The sequence below is a fragment of the Panthera leo genome, chromosome C1 (genome assembly GCF_018350215.1).
Source record: "Panthera leo isolate Ple1 chromosome C1, P.leo_Ple1_pat1.1, whole genome shotgun sequence".
In the NCBI taxonomy this organism is placed as follows: Eukaryota; Metazoa; Chordata; class Mammalia; order Carnivora; family Felidae; genus Panthera; species Panthera leo.
The window spans coordinates 18,146,270-18,174,178 of NC_056686.1; the positions used below are offsets into that span (position 1 = coordinate 18,146,270).

General features: G+C 42.7%; 1 protein-coding gene across 6 annotated transcripts in view; it reads left to right on the forward strand.

The window, feature by feature from the left end:
* The window catches only part of RCAN3 (RCAN family member 3), a 50,732-nt gene extending 26,503 nt beyond the window's left edge, over positions 1-24,229 (forward strand). Inside the window, exons 3-8 of one of the 6 annotated variants that reach the window (XR_006205689.1) lie at positions 4,275-4,448; positions 5,667-5,838; positions 7,716-7,868; positions 18,090-18,180; positions 23,047-23,123; positions 23,905-24,222. Coding sequence is in view for 3 of the 6 variants with exons in the window: in XM_042950055.1 (XP_042805989.1) it covers positions 4,275-4,448; positions 5,667-5,838; positions 7,716-7,900 (531 nt within the window). In the remaining 3 variants the exon portion in view is untranslated. Of the gene's footprint in view, positions 1-4,274; positions 4,449-5,666; positions 5,839-7,715; positions 8,894-9,286; positions 10,204-11,058; positions 14,211-18,089; positions 18,181-23,046; positions 23,124-23,904 lie in introns of those variants that run through there. The other 5 variants (XR_006205691.1, XR_006205690.1, XM_042950056.1 and 2 more) reach the window with 5 other exon arrangements.
* Positions 24,230-27,909: the final 3,680 nt, after the last annotated feature.

Below are 27,909 nucleotides of genomic sequence, written 5' to 3' on the forward strand. Positions count from 1 at the left end.
TGAATCCATTCGCAGATCTTTGAAAATAGGAGAGATCCATAGAACCCACTGCTACCTTCCTGTTATATTCAGTTACAGTATGTTTCTGGAGTGAAAAAATGTTTTGAAAGGAAACAGGAGGATGTGATCAGGGAGTAGCTGTTTTGTTTGCAAGATAGTGTTACTATAACTACAAAAAATTCATTGTTGTGGGAATTAGGAATAAATATATGGTCCTCTTACCCTTGGCAAGGGAAACTGTTCAATGTATAGAATTACAAAATACTAATATTTTATAAATCATGCTTAATTCTTCCTTGCTTTTCATTTCCACTGCCTTCAGTGTTGATATTTCTTAACTGTCTCACGTGGGAATTTTAATACTTGCTTAGAATTCAAAATGTGAGCATCTGCCAAGAATTAAATAGAATGTAATTTCACAAAATCTCAATTCTAATTTTTTAAAAAAGTGACAAAGCCAACCATCTTTAAAATGGATGCTGAGGGGGGCGCTCAGTCAGTTGGGCATCCGACTTCAGCTCAGGTCATGACCTCACAGTGTGTGAGTTCGAGCCCCGCGTCGGGCTCTGTGCTGACAGCTCAGAGCCCGGAGCCTGCTTCCGATTCTGTGTCTCCCTCTCTCTCTGCCCCTCCCCTGTTCATGCTCTGTCTCTCTGTCTCAAAAATAAATAAAAACATTAAAAATAAATAAATAAAATGGATACTGAGGAAACTATCAAACATGCCTGGAAGTGTTTATAATTATTAGTATTTCATATACTTGCATGTTCATATTTATTTTTAAGACCGATGTGCTGTTTAAAAATCCTAACTATATCTCTAATAATTTAGTTGCCCATATTACTTTAATATGTAGGAATAATATAGTAAATAAGAATAGAGTCAGTCTTAAAGTTCACCTCCCTTTGGAGCAGCCTGTGGTACATTGGAAATCTAGCACTCAGTGTAAGGTCTGACATACAATTGGTTGCTTAATATATGTAGGTTTTTAAAGTTTATTTATTTTGAAAGAGAGACATTGCAAGTGGGGAAGGGATAGAGGGGGGGAACAGAGAATCCCAAGCAGGCTCTGCACTGCCAGCGCAGAGCCCGATGTAGGGCTTGAACCCATGAAACTGCGAGATCATGACCTGAGCCAAAACCCAGAGTGGGTCACTTAACCAATTGAGCCACCCAGGCACCCCTTTAATTTTTTTTAAGTTTATTTATTTTTGAGAGAGAGAAAGAGGTGCAGAGAGAGAGAGACACACACACACACACACACACACACACACACACACACACAGAATCCGGAGCAGGCTCCAGGCTCTGAGCTGTCAGCACAGAGCCTGACTGGGGGCTCAAGCTCACAAACTGTGAGATCATGACCTGAGCCGAAGTCAGATGCTCAACCAACTGAGCCACCCAGGTGCCCCTTAATATCTGTATTTTTTAGATGAATGAGCAAAAATAATGTAATTTTTAAGTAAATTATGTTTTCTAAATCACAAGGGATATTTGAACATTAGAAGAATAAATATTTGATCACAAATCATTTCACATTTTCACATTGGGAAAATATTGCAAAGTGGTAGGAAAATATTCAAACTGAGAGAAGTTAACAAATGATTTTTAATTCAGTATCAACAACTAATTGAAGGTTCTGCACATAAACCAAAAACAAAGGTATTTTTCAGGTTCCTTTATTATGTTATCTTTGGCAAGCCTAAGGAATATTTCTTAAAGTATTGAGAATTTTCTTAGGTCTGTTTTGTTACATTTCACTTATTAAATTGCATAAAAGTAAAGTTAATGTTGCTGTCCCAGTAATTGAAGTTGGGTTTTTTTCATTATTGCCATTTATTAACAAATGGGAGTAGAACCATTTTTTTTTTCTCAGCCTTATAGAATAACTCGCTCTTTATTGCTCTATTTCGTCTCAGATGTTTAGGATAGATATATATATATAGTTATTTTTTTACCAAACAATGCTAATTTTGTAGAATTACATATTCCCAAATGAACCTTGAGAAAAAGATTTTGTTGTTTTGCTTTTGTAAAAGAGGGACTATGGCTGTAGGATATTATGTGTCTTTAAAGAAGATGCTAAATGCACATTACTAGCATCATTCATAGAAATTCTATCCAGGGGGGTAAATAGAAAATGAAAAAAAAAAATTGAAAAGAAAGCCAAAGAGGAGAGAATATGAACATAGAAAATATGAGGAAAGTAGATAAAATAAGATGGAGGACATCCAAAAATAACAGTAATCACAACAGTGGACTAATTCGTCCAATTAAAAGCTAATGACATCAAAAAGGTACATTCACAGGGGCGCCTGGGTGGCTCAGTCGATTGAGCTTCCGACTTTGCCTCAGGTTGTGATCTCATAGTTCATGAGTTCAAGCCCCAGGTTGGGCTCTCTGCTGTCAGCAGAGCCTGCTTGGGATCTTCTGTCCTCCTTGCTCTCTGCCCTTCCCCCACTGCCTGCCCCCCCCCCAATAAACTTAAAAGGTACATTTATATAAAATGTGCCCCTGACGCTAGATCTCAGGGAACTCTGCCATTCCAGGTACAACTGGGAAGTACCCTTCCCCTAAAAAAGTACATTTATATAAAACTCTAGAAAATACAATCTAATCTAGAGTGATAGAAAAATGATAGTCATTGCTGGTGGGGTGGGGCACCTCATACATAAAAGTCATTTGTGCTGAGAAAAGACTTAAATTTCAAAGGTAAAACCATAATACTTTGAGAAATGATCTAGGAGAACATCAATCTGAATATAGAAGGATTTCTCTTTCTTTCTTTCTTTCTTTCTTTCTTTCTTTCTTTCTTTCTTTCTTTCTTTCTTTCTTTTGAGAGAGAGGGAGAGCATAAGCAGGGGAGGGGCAAAGAGAGAGAGGGAGAGAGAATTCCAAGCAGGTTCTGTGCTTGTAGCACAGAGCCTGATGTAGGGCTCAAACCCACGAACTGAGATCATGACCTGAGCTGAAGTCAAAAGCTGGACACTCAACTGACTGAGCCACCTAGGCGCCCCTAGAAGGATTTCTTAAGACACAGAAAGCACAGAAGGAAGAAACTGATAAATTCAGTAATGTGCAGATCTAAAACTTCTGTTTCTCTCACACACACACACACACACACACACACACACACTAAAAAGAGCTGGGAAAAACATTTATGGCCCATTTAATTGACAAAGAATTAGTATTTCTGTGGAATTTCCATGACTCAATAAAAAAAGACAACCCAGGAGAAAAATGGGCAAAAGATATAAACAGGCATGCGACATTAACAGGAGTCCCAAATAACCAATAAACAGGAAAAGAGGCTCAACCACAATCTTCAGAGAAATGTGAATGATAGCCAACATCAGAGCCCATTTGCAAGCCCCCACCTCCCATTAATAAAAAGTCCGTATTAAGCAAAGATGCCTGCAAAGATGTGTTGACAAAGACATAACCATAGCACATGTCTGCTCTTAGAGAGTAAACTGGTACAAACACTTTGGGAAACTATTTGGCGGTATCTGCTGAAGTTAAAGATGGGCCAAGTGTAAGGCCCACGAATTCCACTTATAGGTGGGTCCGCCAGGGAAACTCCTGCATTTAGGTACCAAGAGATGTGTGCAAGAATGTTCATGGCACCACTGTAGCAGACAATATGGGGCAGTCCAGATTCCACCAGCATTGGATAAATCACCGTGTGGCTCTTGGGTGGAATACTCCGTAGCAGCAGGAAAAAAAACGACTTAAAGCTACAAGGAAGACTCTTAGGAACAGAATGTAAGGGGAAAAGCTCACAAAAAGTCACAGAAGTGTACATGCAATGTGGTTATGTCTTTCAGGACACAAATAAATGTAAAACTATCAAGAAAAGCATGGGAATAATAAGCACAAAACCCAGAAATGGTTACTTTGAAGGAGGAAACAGATGAGCTGGAAAAAGCCAGTCTGGCTCAGTGGGGACTTCAAACCAGTACAGTGTTCTTGTTCTGTGATTGCGTGTATTTAGATCTTTGTTTATACTTGACATTTGTTTATTTTATAATTCGAACCTATACAATATTTCATAAAGTTAATTACTTTTAAAATAGGTGCAAATTACCGAATTTAGCCCATGACAATGGGATACCTATGTACACCTGCAATAAAAGTACACGTTTTTGGAAAAACGGTAAATCATGAGTTCCATCCCATTACTTACGTTTAATTAAATTTCCTTTTGCTAAAGGTTTTCCTTCTTCTCCCCCCTCCCCATTTCCCCTGCCCTGCTGCTCCCCGATTTTTAGGAGAGATTTGAAGCACTTTTCACTGTCTACGATGACCAAGTGACATTTCAGTTGTTCAAAAGCTTTAGAAGAGTCAGAATAAATTTCAGCAAACCAGAAGCAGCAGCAAGAGCGCGAATAGAACTCAACGAAACAGACTTCAACGGGAAGAAGCTGAAGCTGTATTTTGCACAGGTACAGGTGGACAGGGAGGGCACTGTTCTCTCAACCTCCTTTCCTCCCAAAGTACCGTCAGTTCTCCATTTTCTTGCTTATTGCATCAGAGGTCTTTGAATCCCAAGCAGCAAGTAATGTAAAAGTATTTTTCCTTTATTTTACAGATATAAAAATATTTATTAAGCATATTTTCCCTCCTAACTCTGTTTTGCTTATACTGATAGTCAAAGGAATTCATTTTTCTGGGCACCATTTCTCAACTGGTGAAGCCCTGACACCTTAAGATCAGTGAATTAACTTTTCTCCCGTGCACTTGTGATGTGACATCCTTGGGAGAATTGAGAAAATCGTCTCTGAAACCGTTTCTATGTTGTGTGATTCATACGAGACCCCCTCACTGAAAATGGCTGCCAGCCTAGGGATGACCAGGGGGGTAGCGAGGACCGTGCAAAAAAGGCTGTTTCTGGGAGCCTGTGGGTTACCAAGAACCGGAAGTGCTTACTGTTCTAATCCCTATTGGTGGAATTCTCTGAAACTAATTTCTCCTCAGAAGAATTGATGACATAAAGGCTTTTGACCTCTATTCATGTATTAAGTGGGCTGTTTTACTTTCAACTGATGCTTTTCCCCCTTGGTCTTAACTTTCAAATTAAAAAAAAAAGGGGAGGGGGAAGTACCTGAGTGGCTCAGTCGGTTAAGCGTCCGAGTCTTGATTTCAGTCCAGGTCATTATCTCTGGGTTCATGAGTTTGAGTCCCGCTTCAGGTGCCACGCTGACAATGTAGAGCCTGCTTGGGATTCTCTCTCTCTTCCTCTCTACCCCCCTCCTGCTCTCTCTCTCTCTCTCTCTCTCGAAAATAATAAATAAACTTTAAAAAAGCAGAAAACCTAGATGACAGTTGTCAGGATATTTCAGTGGAGCTGCTTGAGACGCAGCCGATGTGACCTAATCTCTTCTACAATCGGCATGTAGGTCTCCTACCATTCATTGTTCCTTCATCTGTTTGTCAGTTGCTTCTTCCAGGCAGCTGTCGAACACCCGGTGTGCATGGGCTCTGTGCTGTGCACCGTGTGTGCCCCGGGGTAAACTAAACGGACCGGCCGCCTCTGGGGGGTGCGGGCTGTGGAGGGGGGCTTGGCTTTCGTGGTCTGCGAAGAGGTGTCACAGCCTGAAGAGGAAAAGGAAGAAACAGCCCCATGGCAACCTGGTCTTGAGAACCTCCGTCCTTCCCCACAGGTACAGATGTCCAGTGAAACACGGGACAAGTCGTATTTACTGCCACCCCAGCCAGTCAAACAGTTCCTCATCTCCCCTCCCGCGTCGCCTCCGGTGGGGTGGAAGCAGGGGGAAGACGCGACACCTGTTATAAATTATGACTTACTCTGTGCAGTTTCCAAACTGGGACCAGGTAACAAACTTTCATCTTTCCTTTTTTTTTTTTTCCCCCCCCAAGAAACTTTTTTGTTTTTGAGAGAGAGCAGAGGGGGAGGAGCAGAGGGGTGGGAAGGGAGAGAGAGAGGGAATATCTCAGGCAGGTTCCACACTCAGCCCAGAGCCCGATGTGGGTCTGGATCCCATGACCCTGGGATCATGACCTGAGCCAAAATCAAGAGTCTGATGCTCAACTAACTGAGCCCCGCAGGCATGAGAAACCTGAGAAACTTTTGTGTTAAAGGCCATATTCAGCGATTTGTGTTCTAGCCAACTGGTAGCAACACGATCAGAGTGGAGGATAAAGTCAAATAAACCCGGGTTCAAACTCTAGTGTTTGCTAACTTTGTGATTTTTTTTTTAAGATTTTAGAAAAATGTTTGTTGATTTTTGAGAGGGAGAGAGGGGGACAGAAGATCTGAAGTGGGCTCTGTGCTGACAGCAGAGAGCCAGATATGGAGCTTGAACTCAGGAACTGTGAGATCATGACCTGAGCCAAAGGCAGACGCTTAACCGACTGAGCCACCCAGCTGCCCCTTTAAGATTTTATTTTTTAAATAATCTCTACACCCAATGTGAAGCTTGAACTCACAACCCCGAGACCAAAAGTCACATGCCGGTTGCCCTGCGAACTGTGATCTTCAGCAAGTTACTTAGCTCCAATTTCTGAACCTGTTTTCTCATCTAAAGTAGTGGTCGTAATAGCTCCCATTCAGTGTGGACTCAGTATAAGGATTAAATGTTATATACATAATACTCAATAAATGTAACCACAGTTTTAACTGCTGCAGATTCTACTAGTAATAACAGGCCGTTAGTGAATGTTGGTTACCTTGTCTACACTGAAGACTTACTTCAAGGAATTGGTGGCAATACCAAACCATTCCTTCTAAATTCTTCTACTTATTTTCATTTCTTTTTCTTTGATTTCTCTCATCTCTTTAAAATAATATAAGAAATCAATGCCATTGCTGGTTGTCCACCTACAATAATATTATGCCTCTTATAGAGGGAAACAGGCTTTTTAGGGAGGTGGCTTACTGTTGTTTTTAGACATTATAGGCTATATCTTAGATGTATGAGGTCCTATAATAAAGGGCTTGCTTGGGGCATCTGGGTGGCTCGGTGGGTTAAGTGTCCGACTTCAACTCAGGTCATGATCTCACAGCTTAGGAGTTTGAGCCCCACGTCAGGCTCCGTGCTGACAGCTCAGAGCCTGGAGCTTGCTTCGGATTCTGTCTCTCCCTCTCTCTCTGCCCCTCCCCTGCTCATGCTCGCTCGCTCGCTCTCTCTCTCTCTCAAAAAACATAAATAAACATTTAAAAATTAAAAAAAATAATAAAGGGCTTGCTGATGCTGCCTGGCACCTTACAAGTCTCTCCTGCAAGAAAACCAAAATCATCCTAAAGTTAAGCAGTTCACTCATACTGTTCATACAACAGTAATTAGCATTTCCATTTTAACTACCAAGACCTCAGTACCCCTCACCAGCTAATTTCTTAAAAGGGCAAAACTGGGGGTGCCTGGGTGGCTCAGTCGGTTAAGCGTCCGACTTCAGCTCAGGGTCACGATCTCACGGTCCGTGAGTTCGAGCCCCGCGTCGGGCTCTGGGCTGATGGCTCAGAGCCTGGAGCCTGCTTCCAGTTCTGTGTCTCCCTCTCTCTCTGCCCCTCCCCCGTTCATGCTCTGTCTCTCTCTGTCCCAAAAATAAATAAACGTTAAAAAAAAAATTAAAAAAAAAAAAAAGGGCAAAACTGTCTAAGAACCTTCAAGTATCCTATCTCTCGTGCCAAAACTGAGTGGAACAAGAAGTTTTAAGACACAGACACCTGTTCTTGCCGTTTACCTCCACAGGAGAGAAATACGAGCTCCATGCAGGAACTGAGTCGACACCCAGCGTGGTGGTTCATGTCTGTGACAGTGAAACTGAAGAGGCAGAAGAAACAAAAAACCCCAAACAGAAAATTACCCAGACGAGGCGCCCCGAACCTCCAGCCGCAGCACTGGGTGAGCCCCAGACCTTCGATGGGGCGCTGTGAGGCCGCTGGTTGTGGTGCCAGGCAGGTGCCCTTGTGGGCTCAGCACCGGAGCCCCGTGCCCCTCTGCAGCGTTGCCGGTCATTGGCGCTGATCCTGTGTGTGGGGGAGGCTGGGAGTGAATGGGGCGCGGTGTGTTTTGCCACCACGCCTGTGCTGCAGACATAGCCCTATCAAGTCGTGGCGGATTTTACCTGGTCGCAATTTTAACAGATCTTCCGAACAGCACACGAAATGAAAGGATTGGCCCCCAACGCGTCACAACTCTTGACCATTTTTTAAGCGGTAGCAAATTAGGAAATTTGGCTGATTTCTGGCTCCCTCCAGCAATGGTAACTTCCCTGATTCCATTTCGCATGGGGTACCAAAAAACTAAAGCGGTAGTCACCGAGCTCAGTACCATTTTTATGAATTTAAAAATAGTCTTACAATTTCAATAATCTGCTGTGGGTACTTTTGTAATGGTATAATAGCTTCCAGCTACTCTGTTGATCAAAGGTCAATTGTTCCTCCATATACGTGAAATTTTTTGCACGGAAAGAAATCTGAAATGTAAAGTGATTGATAGAGAATCATTTTTCTCAAGTAGTTTTTTCTTTAGCTTTGGGGAGGAAATGCCAAATTCACTTTGACTATGGGGATCACATAGTACAAATCCGTGTGGGTGTTAGTGTCTTCCCTGTTACTGTTAAACTTCAAGAGGACGGTGACGCACAGACCACTGTTCCCAATGCACCGTCCCTCCCAGAGAAAGAACTGCTACTTTGGAAGTAGGACATACCACCAGAGAGTTTGACTGACGAGGACCTCAGGTGGCTCATGCGATCTGCCATGTGGGACCATGTGCTAGCCTGTAGCATACCCAACTGTCTTTAGCCACCTGTTGAGTTTTTCAATGGTAAACATTGTGTGTGTCATTCATTGACTTTAAAGTTTTTTTCTTAATGTTTATTTTTGACAGAGAGACAGAGCATGAGTGGGGAGGGGCAGAGAGAGAGGGAGACACAGAATCCGAAGCAGGCTCCAGGCTCTGAGCTGTCAGCGCAGAGCCCGACGCGGGGCTCGAATTCACGGACCGTGAGATCATGACCTGAGCCAAAGTCGGACGCTCAACCGACTGAGCCACCCAGGTGCCCCTTCATTGACTTTAAATTAGAAAAGGTACCGATAAGGTTTTCCAAAGACCAATGTTTAATGGCCTATTTAAACATTTTCCAGTTTCCTTTGGAAGAAAAGACACACGTATTCTTTTCCGCTGAGTTAGGGAAAGATGGGGGAAATTGAGATCATTCAGATAGTCAGACTTCTGTTCCTGGTGCGGTCTTTTATACTCTGGCTTACACTTGGCATTTTTCCCTAAAACAGAATCGTTTCTTACTTGTGTTTCAGGAGTGGATAGTGGAAGCCCCTAAAGCAGAAGCAAGCATCTTTTTAACTTTCTGTGGTCTGTTCAGACTTTGTAATCCTTTTATAGAAAAGTCTCATAACTAAGAAAACCTGGCTTTGGTCAGGTGGCTCTGCTGAGCTCTGTTCACTGTGCTGTTTCCTCCATGTGTCAGATGTCTGGAGCCCCCTGGCATGTGTGTGAAGGGCCGCACATGGGAGTTTGGACCAATAAACCAAGGAGGCTGTGCCCACATGGAGAGAAGAACACAAATTCATGCCAGGATGTCCGTACATTTTTGGTAGCATGTTTTTGTGGGTTAGAGGTTCTTATTATGGAGAGATTTATCTCTGAGGACTTAAACTGTATTGCCAAAAAAAAAAAGTTTTCTATATTTTCCTTGCCCTCAAATTCTCTAAGATGATACACTCTCCTCTTTATAGATGTTCGCTGCTACTAAGCTTCAGTATAAATTCAGTTGAAATTTGAGATCTCATAAGCAGTTTATTAAATTCAGATAATTGTTTGGCAGTTTAACTGACAGTCCCTTGATACATTTGCTTTGCATTCTAAATTTCCCATTTTGCCAGTTTTCAATCTTACCTGGCTACACTAATCATTGCAGATTGGACCCCGTCAGGAAATGTGTGTATTTTCAACAGGTGGGAATTAAAATTTTTCCTTTTAGGTAATGTTTATTAGCTATAATTTTCTAAGTAATCAGAATCCATGATGTTTTATTATTTGGCGTGGCTTTCATGGTCTTCCTTCCAATTAAAGAATAGTCTATCCCTAACTTACATAACCTGGTTTTAAAGTCAGGCAGTGCAAATTACCTGAATATTTTCTTTTTCTCTGTTCTTATTTTTTTGAGAGTATTGAATACATTGAAAAACTTAAATCAAAATAAATATATATTAAATATAAAATACGTCATATATATTAAACTTTTCTGAATGGAAAACATTAATATTTTCATTGCCTCTAATGTAGTTCCATAAGGTGAATGCTAAAAGAAAAACTCCTAAATGCCCATAAACTTTTAACTATTGTGAAATTAACCAGTTTCTCAACAAGTATGATGGGCTCTGTCCTTTTTTTGGCCATTTTTATATCCAGCTCATGTAACCACCTTATAAGAGATGAGGCTCGTGTTCTTTTTTTAAGTTCCTTTTAATACGTTTAGCTACATTTTTCTTCTCTGAAGTTGAGTTACTACTTAGATTGAACTGATAGTAGAGTAGCTATGTGCCCTTTGGAAATCATAACTTCTTCTCGGGAATCAAATTACTTAGAGCATTGTGAGGAAAGAAAATGATGCTTTGTGTTAGGAAAAAAACAGTCTGTGAGGGATAAGAAAATCATAGCACTTAATGAGAATAGTCAACAGAACCTGCAGTGCGATGGCTCTTCCGTTCTAGGTTCGTGCAGCATACCCACCTGATAAAACCAGAAATCAGCCCATTTAAGAAGTGTGCTGGTGTGAGGATCGACTAGTTGAAGGTTCTAAGAGGCAGAAAGGGTGTGAACAGTTCCCTTGCCCTCGGGAGCAGAGAGCAGGAGAGCAGACTGATCTTCTTACTGTCTGCGTCTTGAGACTTTATACACTAAACCTGTCCACATAACTGAGAGCCCAGTAAACGCTACCAGGAACTTTTAAGCTCAACAAAATGGTTCAGATAGAACATGGTGTGTTTGAATCAGAGCTGCCGGGAGATGGGACAGGAACAGCACTGTCGCTCTTTTAGAAAATGGTCATTTTGTTTCCCACTCCCAGCGATTTCGTCTCAAAAACTGTTGTGATCGAAAGTGAAGACTAGATTCTCTCAGAACCTGAGCCACTGTGCTGAAGGAGGCTTTGGAAAATGACGTACTCTACTCCTCCTGTGACACAGACGAGAAAACTGAGGTGATGCGACTTGTTTCAAAGCTCGCAGGGACTAGCTTGCATTCCCGGCTCCCGTGTTTGGGCCTTTTCTACTTTTTTCTTGCGGAGGCCTCTTTAGAGGCCCTCAGAAGCAGTGAATCTCTGTCATAAGAAAACAAACAGACAAAAAAAAGGGAAAAGAATTCTATCTCCCCCTGAAGGGATACAGTGAACAAGAAACATCAGATGAAGGTAGTGACTTAATAATTTCATGAGTGAGGTTATGTTCCGTGTTTGTGTTTCTGTTGTCATCGTGCTGTTGGGATTGGAATCCCATTAAATAATGGCATTTTGGTAGCCAGCAATTATGTTGACATTTTGTGTGGGCTCTCCTAGATTTTAGTCGTAACGAGATTAAAATATAAACGGTCATACTTGAGATGTGACTCTCAGGAAGCAGCGTGACATCTCGTCAGATTTGGAAGCAGTTTGCAGTGGAATATGACACCATTACCCAGTGCTTGTAAAAGGTTGAAGACTGACCTGTGCTTCATGTTTCGAGATAGACTCTTTTACAGACCATAGCTTTCTTTTTAAAAGGGAAGATCTCAAACATAATTAAGCAGTGGAAAATGTATGATTTTCTTTGGTGCATCAGAGTCCCCTGTCTGCTGGTATCTGCCTTTTCTCTGAAGATGTGTACTTTTAATACCTGTCACCCAGGTGAACGTGGTCAACCTTCCTCCCCCCCCCCCCCCCCCCCCACTGTGCTCCTGTTTTCCACCTGCATCTGCATTGTCCTGTATGAAAGGAAACAAATTACTTTATCCGTGTGACAATATAAAGGAACAAAAGGTGAGGGGATTCATTCCTCCCAGATGGAAGGTAAGTCCATTGTAATAGAAGCTCACTTTTTAACAAATTAAATACATTTGAAGAAAAAGGTTTATGAACCTTGTTCGACAATATGACAAGTACGCGTTTGCTTTATGAACTCCCCTTGGGGTCCGGGCCAGCCAGATCATTTTCATTGGAACGCCATCGTTGTGTTTAACCATGAATCGGGGAAATGCCAATACCTTGAAGAGTGTTGTTTTTATTACCAAATACACAAGCCACAAAGCAACAGGAAGTTGCCACAACTGCTAGGTTTTACCGACCAAAAAGATCATAAAAACGGTCACGTTCAAAATAGAAGTTTCCAGCCAAGCTTAAGAAAAACGAACATTGAGCTGAGTCCAAGTGTCTCCATCCATTTAAACAGAAGTGTAAAGACCTTTTACTACATTAGACACGTGGTCTCCCTCGTAAACTGTGTTTCCTTTTGAAGCAAAATCAATTATGGGCCGCAGACCCTTGGAGTTTCCTGCACCGCTTCGACTGAATGTTCATTCTGTCATAACGGAAGATCTCTATGCAGATAATACGCGCTTTCCTGTATTGCTTCCTATTTAGTGCCCAGGCTGCCTACCCCAGACTGGGGACTGCGGAGAGAGAAAGGTGGCTACTCCTGTGGCTGCGCTTTCCTCTTCCCACGGCTTGTCACCCCGAGGTGGGGGCCCCAGACAGGAGGGATCCACGTTTCTGCTGCCAGCGCACATGTCCTCCAACTGTATCTTCATCGAACCCAGGAGTTGGATTGCCATTTTATCTGAACATGTTTGTGATCTTGTGTTATCTTCATGGGCACGTTACTTTTCTGGTACTATAAATTATAGTGAATATTCATTGTACTTCCGAAAACTGGTCAGTAATTTATATACATGTATTCCGTATTTTAGTGTGCTTGAAGTGACAGTCCGTAATTCGTAGTAGTTCATTACTTGTCAACTTTGGCTATCCTGTATTTTTAGGACATGTAAACGTTCCTTGTCCTATCAAAGTGACAAAAGCAGAATGTAATTTTTTTGGAATCCTTGTGATTACTTGTAACAAGTTTTGTTTTTAAAGCTAATAAAAATAAAATGAGTTTTTTTTTTTTTTAATCCATCCGTTGGATTGAGTTCTTGTACTATTGTTAATAACTGTCATTTACACTGGGACACCTGGCTGGCTCAGTTGGTAGAGCAGGCAACTCTCGATCTCTCGGGGTTGTTAAGTTTGAGCCCCATGTCGGGTGTGGAACCTACTTTAACTAGTAGATTCCAGTTGAACGTTAGTACTGTGCCGTGCCAGAGTTAAAGGTGTTAACTCACTGCAGACTCTGGAAATAACCACGATGGTTTGAGTTCTTTACCAAGAAAAGTTTTCTTACCTGGGTTTATCCTCAGTTAAAAATGATTCATTCCAGGTAAAGGCTTATTTTCTGTCTTGGTTTAAAAACCAAAAACCCTCCAAATCCAAATGCTGAAGCTAAAAATGACTGTAAAGCTTATCTAGTGCAGTGATTGTTTCACTATATACTTAATTCTTCAGCCATAGAGCTCTATTCTTTGTTCCAATGAAATCGTACATAAAGTGTAATGTAAAACTGATTACCAAACAAAGGTGAACAGCTGCTGCCTTTGAAGGGACTGAGGGAGAAGTGAGGACCAGAAGGGTATCTAGCCCCTGGGAGAGCTCAGCAGAACAGTCCCAAACACCAGTCTGTCCAGCGGCTGCCACATCCCCACGCATGCGTCTTTATGAGTAAATGCCCAAGAAGAATTGCCAAATTCATACATCTGGATGGTAGCCAACCTGGGACTAGAACCATAGTTTCCTGCCTCCGTTCCAGGTGGACCATGCTCCACTACTCTGTTAAACTGAAATCTTTTGGTTTTTTTTGGAAGAATTAGGATTCAAAGCCTCTTAAAATTGTTAAGTGTTTTGTTTCAGTAAAACTAAAAGCGGATTAGTCCCCAACGGTTCTCCTTTAAACAGATGTTTTTTCAAGCTGTGTTCCTCAGGGCTGCCTCCAGGGGGAGCCAAGCTCCCAAGTCAGTGGGACCTTGCACCCTGCTTCAGACCCACCTGCATTCCTTGTGCAGAATGGCGTTAGCATGAGATTGCACTTGAGCTAAGGATTCCTGGGCTGAAACAACAACTTGTAGAACCACTGCAGATAACCTGAGGATAAAATGATTATTTTAATGCAGAATAGAAAATAGAAGAATAAAGGTTTAAGTAATTTACCTCATGAAAATAGACTTGACTTGGGACACCTGGGTGGCTCAGTCCGGTGAGCATCCAACTTCAGCTCAGGTCATGATCTCATGGCTTGTGGGTTCAAGCTCCACATCAGGCTCTGTGCTGACAGCTCAGAGCCTGGAGCCTGCTTCGGATTCTGTGTCTCCCTTTCTCTCTGCCCCTCCCCTGCTCACGCTCTGTCTCTCTCTGTCTCTCAAAAATAAAACATTTAGAAAACAAAAATTTTTTTAAATTTTTTAATTTATTTTTGAGACAGAGCATGAGCAGGGGAAGGGCAGAGAGAAAGGGAGACACAGAATCCGAAGCAGGCACCAGGCTCTGAGCTGTCAGCACAGAGCCGACGCGGGGCTCAAACTCACGGACTGTGAGATCATGACCTGAGCCGAAGTCGGACGCTTAACCCACTGAGCCACCCAGGCACCCCTAGAAAAAAAAAATTTTATTTAAAAAAATACACTGACTTAAAAGTGAAATTCAACAGTGTATGTGTCAGAGTCCAATTATCACCAAGACACATGTTAAACTAGATAGCAGGAGTGGGCAGAAATTCCCGCTGCCTTTTCTGAACACATCACAATATGGTTCTAATTTAGAAGGAGAAAGGATTAAAATTCTTATACACATGAGCAACATCTCAAATCTTCCTAAACATCTCCCAGTCTTCTAAGACATAGAAGGTGTAACTATAAGTTAGTTGTAGATTAAGTATTTAGATAGTTATGTTATTTGTGAAAAGCTTATGGTCAAAATGCCTGGGAAAGTTGACTAGTTTCTGTATTGCCATGCTTCTAGGAACTTTTTAATTTTAATTTAATTTGAGAGAGTGCAAATTAATTTGAACTAGGATATACCGTGTTTCTCAAATCTAATTAGCGACAGAGCCCTTTTGCCCAGAAGTGTTTCATTGCATTGCTGTCCGGGGAACATTTAGAGAAACATTCTACTAAAATTTTGACATGGAGTCTGATTAAAGGGTAGTTTTGTGAATTAAAATTTCTTTATTAATTTCTCTAAGGAGGACAGTTATGAGGTTGGGGTAGCAGAAGGGCCTTCCTGATTGAATAAATGGGAAAACCAAGTTGATAAAACTATTAGAATCTACAAAAGTTCAGCAGAGAATACAAGAATAACTTAGAAAAACCAGTAGCATTTCCTTACACCATCAATGACCAATATATAAGCAATAACACTCATAATTGCAACAAAACATCAGCATAAACAAACTTTCGAACTCTAATAAGGACCTGATAATTTAAGTACCTGCTTTTAAGTGGGATAACTTCATATTTTAGGAATGTCAAATTTTTTCCAAATTATAAATGCAATGGAATCTTTGTCAAAATTCCAGCTATATATTTTTTTACACTACACTCATTAAACTTATTCTAAAAGAATAAAAAAAAAAAACAGTTACGACAACCTTAAAAAGAAAAAAGATGCAGGAGTTGCCCTAACAATATTCAGACAACCTACAAAGTCACATGAGATTGATACAAGAAAAGTCAAATTTTTAAAAGAAGAATAGACACAGACCAGTGTCTACGTAAAATGTAAAAAAATTTTAAGTTTATTTATTTATATTGAGAGAGAGTGCAAGTGGTGGAGGGGCAGAGAGAGAGAGAGAGAAAATCCCAAGCAGGCTCCGCACCACCAGCACAGAGCCCAACGCGGGGCTCGAACCCACAAACCATAAGATCATGACCTGAGCCAAAGTCGGACACTTAACCGACTGAGCCACCCAGGCGCCCCTGCAGAAGATTTTAATATACCATAGAGAGGCATCATAAATAAACAGAGAAAGGCTACACTGCCTGGTCGATGGTGCTGGGGGAAAAGGTTTAGTATAGGTAGGTCAATAAAACTTGGTTCCCCGTCAAACACTACATACAGAGATGGACTCCAGATGGCTTAAAGACCAGAATATAGAATGTAAAACTATGGAGTTAATAGAATGGGTTGTAGGAGAATGCCACTGTGACCTAGAGGAAGGGAAAGACTTGATCAAACTTTAAAAGCATAAGCTATAAGGTTAAAATTATTTGATTACATCAGAACTAATGATTTAGTCTGTGAAGAATGCCATGGACAGTGTCGACAGATAATAGGGAGAAGATATTTGCAATCCAAATACGGGATAAATAAATATATGAGGTGCTTTGGCAAATCCAAAGGAAAAGCATCCCAGTAGGAAAATGGGGTAAAGGATATGAACAGCAATTGACAGAAAAGTAAAGGGGGCCTGCAAGAGACCCTCAAACCCAGTAATCAGATATGTGTAAAGTAAAGCGACAAGATGCCACTTTATACCTACTGGATTTTCAAAAATGTAGAAAGTAAATAATGCCAAGTCTAGCCAAAGGGTGCGGATACAGGAAACCCAATGTAACACAGGTGGGAGTGTTGACTGGTTTAGTTATTCTGAGGAACGATGTGGCAGTACTTAGTCATTTCAATAAGAACAAAATCTTTGACTCAGCAGCTCTGCTCCGGGAATATCCCAAAGGTATTATTCCCAAAGGTATTATTCTCAGATGGGTCCGGAAGGAGACACAATGAGAATGTTTATTGCACCATTATTTATGGAAGCAAGCTGCTGTCCCCTTCTGGGAAATCGACCCCACGGAGAAGCATACAACAGAGTAGCCATCTACCCAGCTACATGGATGCTAGACCGCGTGACGAAAGTCATCAGTGAGATGTGTGTAACACTTGAGTCACGTAAATTAAAATACGAAGATAGTACTGTGCTGTGCAAGAATATATACAAATAAAAAGATCTACGTTAACCACATACGTACATACTAATACATAAGAGGCATCTTATATGGATCAGTGATGATGATGTGCTGTGAACTAAGAAGTCTGATTTATTACTAGACTTTATATAACCTTTACATAGTCATTAAAAAACTATTAATACCTCTCTTTTTCCTCCTTTGATTCTACATCAGGGTTAGTTTAAATTTGTGTGCTATTTCTATTATTGCTCTAGAAGAAACTATTTTGCTGTGATTTGTTTAGGTAAAGTGCAGCTTTCATTGGAGATGTCTATGCCTTTTAGGATAAATATTTCAGAAAAATATCAGGTACCACCTATTCTGTTGCTAGATGTGTACATGTAAATGCTTACTCCAACTAAGTTACGTAGATTCCTTATTAGATTCTACTCCCATGTGGTGGGAAAAAATACACCTATCATTCACTGTTTTCTGAGTTCCAAATGAATAAGCGTTGCATGTGGTTTGACTCTAGAGTCACCATTTCCTTTTGCTTCAAAGAAGTAATCAAGATAATTCTTGGTCTGGTGCTATCCTCCTTCAATGTGTTTTGAATAATTGAGGTTTTTTGTTTTTTTTTTACTTTAAAAAAGTATTTACATGTTTTCTTTTTTTTTCCACCTTTTTAAAATTTTCATTCATTCATTCATTCATTCTCAAGTTAGTTAACATACAGTGTAGTCTTGGCTTCAGGAGTAGAACCCAGTGATTCATCTCTTACGTATGACACTCAGTTCTCCTCCAAAAAGTGCCCTCCTTAATGCTTGTCACCCATTTAACCCACCCCGACACCCCCCACCCCAATCAACCCTCAGTTCATTCTCTGTATTCAAGAGTCTCTTATGGTTTGCCTCCCTCTCTGCTTTTATCTTCTTTTTCCTTTTATCTTCTTTTTCCTTCCCCTATGTTCATCTGTTAAGGGTTTCAAATTCCACATATGAGTGAAATCATGTAATATCTGTCTTTCTCTGACTGACTTATTTCGCTTGAATAATTAAGATCTTTAATGGAAAATTTTGCAATCTTCTGTCCTAGGAGATTTTACGAAGCCTCTTGGCCCCAAAGGAAGTAATCAGACCAAAAATGATTTCTCGGAAGTTGCCTGAGTGAATCCTTTGAATGAAAGGTATTTTAGAGGCCAAATTTACTCGTCTTCTATTGCTCATTTCCTTGATAACTTTGGTCATTTTCCCAGATTATTCATTAGAAGTTTCTAGCAACTGTTGGAAAGTCTGGAACAGAGATTTGTTCTCCTTTGCAAATGAGAAGCAGCCCCTGGGCACTGATTTCCCAGTGCCACCTGTTCCCAGTGTCAAAGACTTGGCTGCTTCTTGTTCTGGGATTTACTTATCAGGCACCCAGAAGATTAGGTGGAAATGATCCGGTCATGTAGGGTGCTGAAGGTCACAGAATTGTGATTGGGGCTTGCTCCCAGAATTGGCACGTTAGAGGATTGTGTGGGTGAGCATCTTATCCCCTCTCTATCCCTCTCTACAAGGAGAACTGAATTAGTCACAGAGCAGAAGGAACCATGTCAGCCTGCATGGTTTTCTCTGCTTCTGTGGCATTTGTAGAGCCCACAGGGCTCATTCACTCCATTATGGTGAAAGGCCCGTGCTCAGGGGCTCAGGCCAAGCTTGGGCATCTTGACACTGACCAGTCATGCTTGCTAAATGTTTCCTCTCTTCTTGTGTCTTTTTTTTTTTTAATGTTTTTTCCCTTGTTTTATTGAGAAATCATTGCATGTGTCATTTTTTCTTAATAGTTGACCTGTGAGGGAGGTCCAGTCCTAAACTGGTCACAGGAAAACCACATTTTTTTTTAATGTTTGTTTGTTTGTTTATGAATGACAGAGAGAGAGAGAGAGAGCGAGAGAGAGAGCACAAGTTGGGAGGGGCAGAGAGAGAGAGAGAGAATCCCAAGCAGGCTCCATGCTGTCAGCACAGGGCCCAACGTGGGGCTCAAACTCACAAACCGTGAGATCATGACCTGAGCCGAAACCAAGAGTCAGACGCTTAACCGACTGAACCACCCAGGCGCCCCAGGAGAACCACAGCTTTAAAGAGTGAGCCTCCAGTGAAAATTCTTTCAGTTAGACTGGTTTGTATTTTTACTCCTTGACTACATTTTTTTATAGCCAAAATACAACCAGAAAATATGCAATGATTAAATATCTTTTTTTTTTTAAGTTTATTTGTTTTTGAGACAGAGAGAGACAGAGCATGAACAGGGGAGGGTCAGAGAGAGGGAGACACAGAATCTGAAGCAGGCTCCAAGCTCTGAGCTGTCAGCACAGAGCCTGACGCGGGGCTCGAACTCACGGACTGTGAGATCATGACCTGAGCTGAAGTCGGATGCTTAACCGACTGCGCCCCCCAGGCACCCCGCAATGATTAAATATCTTGCTTTCCCTGGAGCAAGACTCAGATTGGTGAGATTGTCTTTCATCCTGTCCCGATTCCATAAATCCCTGTATTTTCCCTGGTCACTCCAGAGAGTCAGCCAGGTGGGAAATGCCCCCAGACAGAGTCAGGCTGACACTGAAGGTGAAAAGAATCAGTGGGGTGTCAATGTTTACAAGACATTCTTATCCAGGAAAAAAGACGTTTGTATTTTGGTCCTGGTTATGGGTAACTTAAGATAATCTTGTTTGCTTACAGCTCAGGCCCTTCTGCAGGATGGCAAACCTTTTAAAGAAAATTTTTAAAGAGATTAGGATTCCAATAATAAAAACATGAAAAGTGCAACGAAACTAGCTTTAAATTATAAAATGTGTAGGATAGGATTTCATTTTTATAAAATAGACAACCCATATTTGTACACAGAAAAGACTGGAAGGCTATACATTGAAATTTTTTAAAAATGTTTTTATTTATTTTTGAGAGAGGGACAGAGCATAAGCTGGGAGGGGCAGAGAGAGAGGGAGACACAGAATCCGAAGCAGGCTCCAGGCTCTGAGCTGTCGGCACAGAGCCTGATGCAGGGCTTGAACTCACAAACTATGAGATTGTGACCTGAGCCGAAGTTGGACACCTAACTGACTGAGCCACCCAGGCACCCCTTTTTAAAATTTTTTTAATCTTTATTTATTTGAGTGAGAGAGAGAGAGCGCGCGCGTGCGCGCGCGCACACACACACACACACACACACACACACACACACAAGCATGAGTGGGGGAGGGGCAGACAGAGAGGAGGAGACAGAATCCCAAGCAGGCCCCAGGCTCTGAGCTGTCAGCACAGAGCCTGATGTGGGGCTCGAACCCACAGACCGTGAGATCATGACCTGAGCTGAAGTCAAACGCTCAACTGACTGAGCCACCCAGTGCCCCTGTAATTACTCTTTAAATTCGCATAGCGCATTACTGTCCAATGAAGGAATTGTACTGACACGAACTCATTCAGTCCTCATCACAATCTGTGGGGGGGCAGTGGGCAGATAGCACTATTCCCTTCCCCCTTTATTTCTCCCCAGAGCACTCACCGCCCTCCAACATGCCTGGCATTGGCTTATTTTTGCTTTCCCCACATGAGAACATAACCTTCATCAGGGCAGGGATTACTGTCTCTTCTGTTCGCTGCTGGCATATAGCAGGCACTCGGTAAATATTGGTTGAATGAATTAATGAATCATAGAAGAGTAGTCAGAGAAAGACAAATATCATATGACTTCACTCATGTGGAATTGAAGAGACAGAAGAGATGAACGTAAGGGAAGGGAAGCAAAAATAATATAAAAACAGGGAGGGGGCAAAACATAAGAGACTCTTCAATATAGAGAACAAACAGGGTGGCTGGAGGGTTGTGGGTGGGGGGATGGGCTAAATGGTCAAGGGGCATTGAGGAAGACATTTGTGGGGAGGAGCACTGGGTGTTATCCGTAGGGGATGAATCACTGGATTCTACTCCTGAAATCATGATCGCACTATATGCTAACTTGGATGTAAATTTAAAAATAATAATAAATAATAAAAAAAAAAAATTGAACTGAAAAAAAAAAAAAAAAATGAACCATGGAAGAATAAACTAAAGCCCAGAGAGGTTAGAAGACTGCCTGAGGTCGCACAGCAAGTACACGGAGTAGCTGTTGAACTGCATCTTGTCTCTGTGTGTTCTTATGGCTCTGTCTACACTTGTTCAGGTTTCCCAGGGTGACTGTGGTATTCGAGTGGACCCTGGAGGTACCAGGGGAGGGGGAATTCGGCAGTTGAGAAAGCTGAAGATGAGTTAACTGCCACCAGAAAGAGCTCCCAGAACCCTCAAGATAAAAGTGCAGGCTCTTTGCCAAGGGGAGGGAGAGCACCTTCTGCTGATGGCCAAAGGCTTAATTTCATTTACAGCCTCTCTTTTTCATCCTGGGAACAGTTTTCCCTTGTAATCACCTGCAAGCGATTTGTGCTAATGCACTGAGTCATGGGCTTCCTAAAAAACATAGCATCAAAATGAGGAAACTGCCTGGTGATTACCTGAGCCGGCTGTCTAAAAAGGCAGTCAAGACAGGGGCGCCTGGGTGGCTCAGTGGGTTAAGCATCCAACTTCGGCTCAGGTCATGATCTCTCGGCTCATGAGTTCGAGCCCCGCGTCAGGCTCTGTGCTGACAGCTCAGAGCCTGGAGCCTGCTTCCAATTCTGTGTCCCTCTCTGTCTGCCCCTCCCCTGCTCACACTCTGTCTCTCTCTTGCTCTCAAAAATACATAAACATTAAACAAAACAAAACGGCTGTTAAGATAATCAAACTTACCATGGATCCGGAAGAGCCCTCAGAGACCAAACAGTCCAGCCTGCCATTTTACAGATGAAAAAGAGGCCCAGGGAGATCAGGTGGCTTGCTGGGGGTTACAGACGCCTGGCTTGGCCCCATAACTCTCTTCTTTCCTCACTGTCCATCACCCCGATGCTCCCAGAGGTAAAATGGGAATTAACCCAAATGCAGGACAACAGTTCATGGAAAGGGATGCCTACCTCCACTGGATCTTGTTAACCTTATAGATAAAACTGTCAGTTATTTTACCAGCAAAATAGGCTTATTCAGGAAGAGCAGAGGAATTGCAATTCAGGACATATAAACTATGGCAAAGTCATAGGCAAGTCGGGAGAAGGGAGAAGAACCCTCATTTATAGAGGGTGTTAAGAGGGGCTGTTATAAACACAAAGCCCACTGGAGAAAACTGGGAGTTCAAAGTGTAGTGGCTTTTCATTGGCCGAGTTGGAACAGTCTCTCATTGGCTGGGCTGTTGCCAGGCAAGGAGAAAATCTTCCTCCTGCTGGGGTGGTAAAGTGCAGGCTTCTTCCTGTTGGGAATGCAAAGTAGGTCTCTTCCTGTTGGTTCTGCAACTGAGGCCTCTGGTAGGAGGTGAGAACTGTCCCTTCTGGCCTCCCGACTCCATTTCATCGGAAGTTCTCTTTATTCCGTTTCACAGTTGCATCCCTGGGTACTACACGGTCCACATTTATCTGGGGAAACAGTCACATGAAAATCATGCTATGCCCTGTAGGTAATTAATTAAGAACTACAACTTCTGAGTCTTTTGGACTTTGTTACTCTCTCCACCTCTTGATTGAGAGACAAGAAATTGATTTTTTTAAATGTTTGTTTATTTTTGAGAGAGAGAGAGTGTGTGTGTGTGTGTGTGTGTGTGTGTGTGTGTGTGTGAGCAGGGGAGGGGCAGAGAGAAAGGAGGGCAGAGGATCTGAAGCAGGCTCCACGCTGATATCAGAGAGCCCAGTGCAGGGCATGAACCCATGAATCGTGAGATCATGACCTGAGCTGAATTTGGACGCTCAGCTGAACCACACAGGCACTCCGAGACAAGGAATTGATTTCAAAACCAGTTGGTCTAGGTATGTTTGCTTCCTCTTTTTTTGTTTTTTTTTTTTTTTGAACTGAACTAATTAGTGTGGATCTGGATTTGTCTGAATTCATGATTCTCTGCGCTTTGTCTTGCCCCTGAAATTGCATTCTAATCCTACATGACATTTGTCTGGTTTCCCCAGCAACCATCTCAAAAACCATAAACAGCAGATTAAGGCTTTGAAGGGAGAAGTGAGAGCTGCACAGTCTTGGCTGGGAGGTAAGTCTCGGTGTTCAGGGTGTTCAGGGGCAGCTGGGTGGCTCAGTCAGTTAAGTATCCCACTCTTGGTTTCAGCTCAGGTCACGATCTTACGGTTCATGGGATTGAGACCCAGTTTGGGTTCTGTGCTGACAGTGCAGAACCTGCTTGGGATTCTCTCTCTCTCTCTCTCTCTCTCTCTCTCTCTCTCTGCCCCTCCTCCACTCTCATACACTTGCATGCACTCTCTCTCTCTCTCTCAAAATAAATAAATAAATTTTAGGGGCACCTGGGTGGCTCAGTCAGTTAAACATATGGCTTCAGTTCAGGTCATGATCTCCCGGTTTGTGAGTTCGAGCCCCACGTTGGGCTCTGTGCTGACAGCTCAGAGCCTGGAACCTGCTTCAGATTCTGTGTCTCCCTCTCTCTCTGCCCCTCCCTGGCTCGAGCTCTGTCTCTCCGTCTCTCTCTCTCTCAAAAGAAATAGATAGACCTTAAAAAAAAGGTTTTAAAAAGCCTATTTAAAAAATAAACTTAAAAAAAATACAAAAATAAAAAAAATCTCAGGTGCTCAGGAGGCTAGTTTGTGGCAAAATACCCTCTGCTGACAAAGAAAGGATGAGTTGGAGCGTTTGAGTATTTTCCATGTGGAAAGAGCAGGGTTTTTTTGTTATTTTTAAATCTCCAAGCAGCTAAGAATCCATATGGTACATCTGAAACAGGGGTGGTTTGTTGGGTAATTTTGTAAGCAATTTTCATTGACTGATGAAACTGTTTTATATCGACATTATCATCTTTACAGGGAAAAGAACATGGAAGATGGCCACATTTATATCCCACCAAATTCCCTTTAAGTGTTTGTTTGTTTTTTAAGTAATCTCTACTCTGTACCCCATGTGGAGCTTGAACTCAGGACCCTAGGATCAAGAGTTGTATGCTCCACTGACTGAGCCAGCCAGATGCCCCTCCCTTCACATCTTAATCAGCATATGGACGTATATTTTATATCGTCAGAGTTTGTGTGTGCCATTTTCATTCTCTACCTCTATACTCTAATGGATAAACACACTCTTGTGTCTCCTCTACTCTCAAGAAATTGCTTTACTTCCGACACTTCCGACACCGTATGTGTGCTGGGGGGAGGTGGGGTCCCCACATCAAGCAATTCTGCCACACCCACTAGGTGTCCTCTAATGTAACTCGATTCTCACACTATCTACCAGGAGTTAGCATCAAATCCCCCAGGTTAAGGACCCAGTCCCCCAAAACTATTTCCTTCTCCCCACCTTCAGTTGTGAATCATAGGTCCAGATGGTTACCTCTGCTTCCAACTGGTATAAATCAGAGGTTCCCATGGTCCCCTCCTCGGGCTCAATTAATTTGCGAAAGCAGCACACAGAACTCGAGCAAACAGTTTACTTACTAGACTACCTGTTTATTACAAAGGATATTAAAGGATACAAATGAACAGCCAGGTGAAGAAATATATAGGGTGAGGTCTAGAAGGGTCCTGAGCACAGATGCTTCTGTCCCCATGGAGTGTGGGGTGTGACACTTCCTGGAACAGGGACACATTTGTGTTCACCAAATTGGAAGTTCTCCAAACTCTATCCTTTTGGATTATTACTTTTTTAATTTTTAGATGTTTGTTTATTTTTGAAAGAGAGAGAGCATGTGTGCGGGAGGGGCAAAGAAAGAGGGAGACAGAAGATCCCAAGCGGGCCCTGGACTAACAGCAGAGAGCCTGATGTGGGACTCGAACTCACGAACCATGAACCTTCATGACCTGAGCTGAAGTCAGAGGCCAACTGACTGAGCCACCCACGTGCCCCATATCCTTTTGAATGTTAATGGAGGCTTCATTACACAGGCATGGTTGATTAAACCATTGGCCATTGGTGATTGATTCAACCTCCAGGCCTCTTCCCCCCTTGGATGGGGAAGGACAATAAAATGCCAACTCTGTAATCACTTGGCTGGTTCTGGCAACAAGTTTCCACCCTTGGGTGAACTAGAGACCTTCCAAAAATAATTTCATTAAAATAAACTCACGTGTGGTTGGAAGGGGCTTGTTATGAATAACGGAAGACGCCCATTTCACCCCTATTATTCTGAAGCGATTTCAGGAATGAGGGCAAAAGCCAACCATTGTAACGAAAGATGTCACTATTGCTCTCATCGGGAAATTATAAGGGTCTGGGGAGCTGTGAGCCAGGAACCATGGACAAAAACCAAAATATATATTTATTATAGATCACAACATCACATCCACACATCTCCACAAATTGCAAATAGTATTTGTATGCCTGGTGCCTCTGTTATGAAGCACAATCGGCTTGGCCGTTCTCCATCACTTGGAATTGTAGTCATTTCTAGTTTTTACAACGTGTGGAATATCACTTGGTAATTTTGTTCCTGTTGCCTGATGTAGCACCTTAGATGCCCTGTTCCTGGTGTTAACCTTACACATAAAACTGCCAGTTATTTCACCAGCAAAATTGGCTTATTCAGGAATAGCAGAGAATTACAATTCAGGACATGCAAGTTACGGCAAAACCATAAGCAACTCCAGTGAACAAAGAAGAACTTCCTTTTATAGAGGGAAGGGGGTAGTTGGGAGGGGCTGTTATAGACAAAAATTTCATTGGAGGAAACTAGGAGTTCAAATGTAATGGCTTTTCATTGGCTGAGTTGTGCCAGTCTCTCATTGGCTGGGCTGTTGCCAGGCAAGGAGAATATCTTCCTTCCTAATGCTGGGGTACTAAAGTGCAGGCTTCTTTCTGTGGGGAACATAAGGTATTCCCTTTCTCTTGATTCTGCAGTCGATAAGGAGTGGTAGAGGGTAAGAGCTGCCCCTTCCGGCCTTCCGACTCCATTTCACATGAGGTTTCCTTTATTCCAGTTCACCACTGATTTGCCCAACAAGTAAATGAAAGCCCGTGGTCAGGCCAGCTCTGTACTGGGAGCCACCCAGGACAGGGGCATGTTTCCTTGCCCGCCCTGGGCTCAGGCTCTATGCGTGTAAAACCCCAGGGAGACTGGAAGGTGTCTGAGTTGTGTCCAGCTCAGTCAAAAGGAGGGTCAGTGATTCTGGTTGTGGAAGCCTCCACTGCTCAGGACATGAACGGACTCATCAGCAACCATCCGGTGGCCTTCTCTGCATCTTTCCTCCCCGTTAGCAATTCCAGTCTGCCCGTCTTCCAGAATATCTCCCAAATCTGACCACCTCACAAGATCTGATCTCTGCCTGCCTCTGACCTTATCCTTATCCTGTCTACTCTGCCTTCAACCCCTACCTGGGGGTCAACCACATTGGCCTTCTGGACTTTCCCTCCTTCCGGAATGCTCTCCTGCTCTAGTGTTCCTTGTACTTTCTTGCTTGTCCTAGTTAAAAAAAAAATCAACACAGTAAATTTGAAGATTTAATTGGCTTTCTTAAGGGATTCATGAGTCAGACAGCATCCCTCCTAGTAAGTAGAGGGGAGCTCTGAGAAGTCACACAAAACAGAAGGTTTCTATAGGAAGGAGGGTGGGGAAAGGAAGTTATTAGCAAAAAAGATAAGGTATTGTTTCAGGCAAGGTCATTTTCCCTGTAGGGGAAGGGAAGAACAGGGCGTTTTATCATGCAGATTACCTCATCTTTCTTTGGAGAACAGAGAGGGCCCATGTGACAGATTACGTCACTGGTGCTGACCAGAAAATTCCTGACTGATCCTTGAAGGCTACATTTCTGGGGGAGGTTGAAACTGCAATTAGATTAGGTTTAATCCTGAGTTTTGTGACTTGGCCTAGCATAAGTGACTCCATCTTGGGCCTGTGGTTTTCTTCTTAACATCCTTCAGGCTCAGCTCACCTGTCTTCTCCTGGTAGGTTGTCCTTACCCTTCCTTCCCTGAAGGGACCCTTGCCTCCTACTTGTAGTGATCAACGACAGCATGTTATTATTTCTTTCAAAGGACTTTTCATAGATTGTCTTTCTCTCTCACAGTTGCCATGTTTTTGTGCTTGAGTATCAGCTGTTTCCCCCACCTCCGCTGGAAAGTGAGGTCTACAGGGTGGGGCAGGACCTCTGCTGACTCTTCTCCACCTTGCAGAGTGCCTGGCCTGTAGTGAACATTCAGGAGGACTTAATGAATGCATCCCCAGAAAGATGAAGGTTACCTAGAGCCTTTCCATGCTTCTGCCTCTCTGGGCTTGGCTCAGGTGTCTGACCCTGGTCCACTCTTTATGGAGGAGGCTGGTGAAGGGAGGGGTTCTGTTCCTAAATCTAGGAACAGAAGTATGTGCAAAGTCATTCTGGTATAGCAGGTGTCCTATGACTTGGTTGGTCTGGGTTAAGGGAGAAAGCAGAAGGCGGAGGGGGGCGTGGGCGTCAAGCCATGGATGGCAGATGGCTGAAGACCACCAAATCCCATGCAGGGGGGACCTACCCAGAGACGTCAAGGTCCCCTTTGTGTTAGCACATCCCCGTCCCCAGCCCCTATCACTTAGCATAGTAATTCTCCCATGTATCCAGCATTTTATAAATATTATCTCACTTTTTACTTTATTTATTTTAATTGTTTTTGATGTTTATTTTTGAGAGAGAGAGACAGAGACAGAGCACGAATAGGGGACGGGCAGAGAGACGGAGGTAGACGCAGCATCCGAAGCAGGCTCCAGACTCTGAGCTGTCAGCACAGAGCCCAACGTGGGGCTCGAACCCATGAACCATGAGACCATGACCTGAGCCAAAGTCGGGCACTTAACTGACTGAGCCACCTAGGCGCCCCAACATCATCTCAGTTTTAATCCTCATCAGAACTATA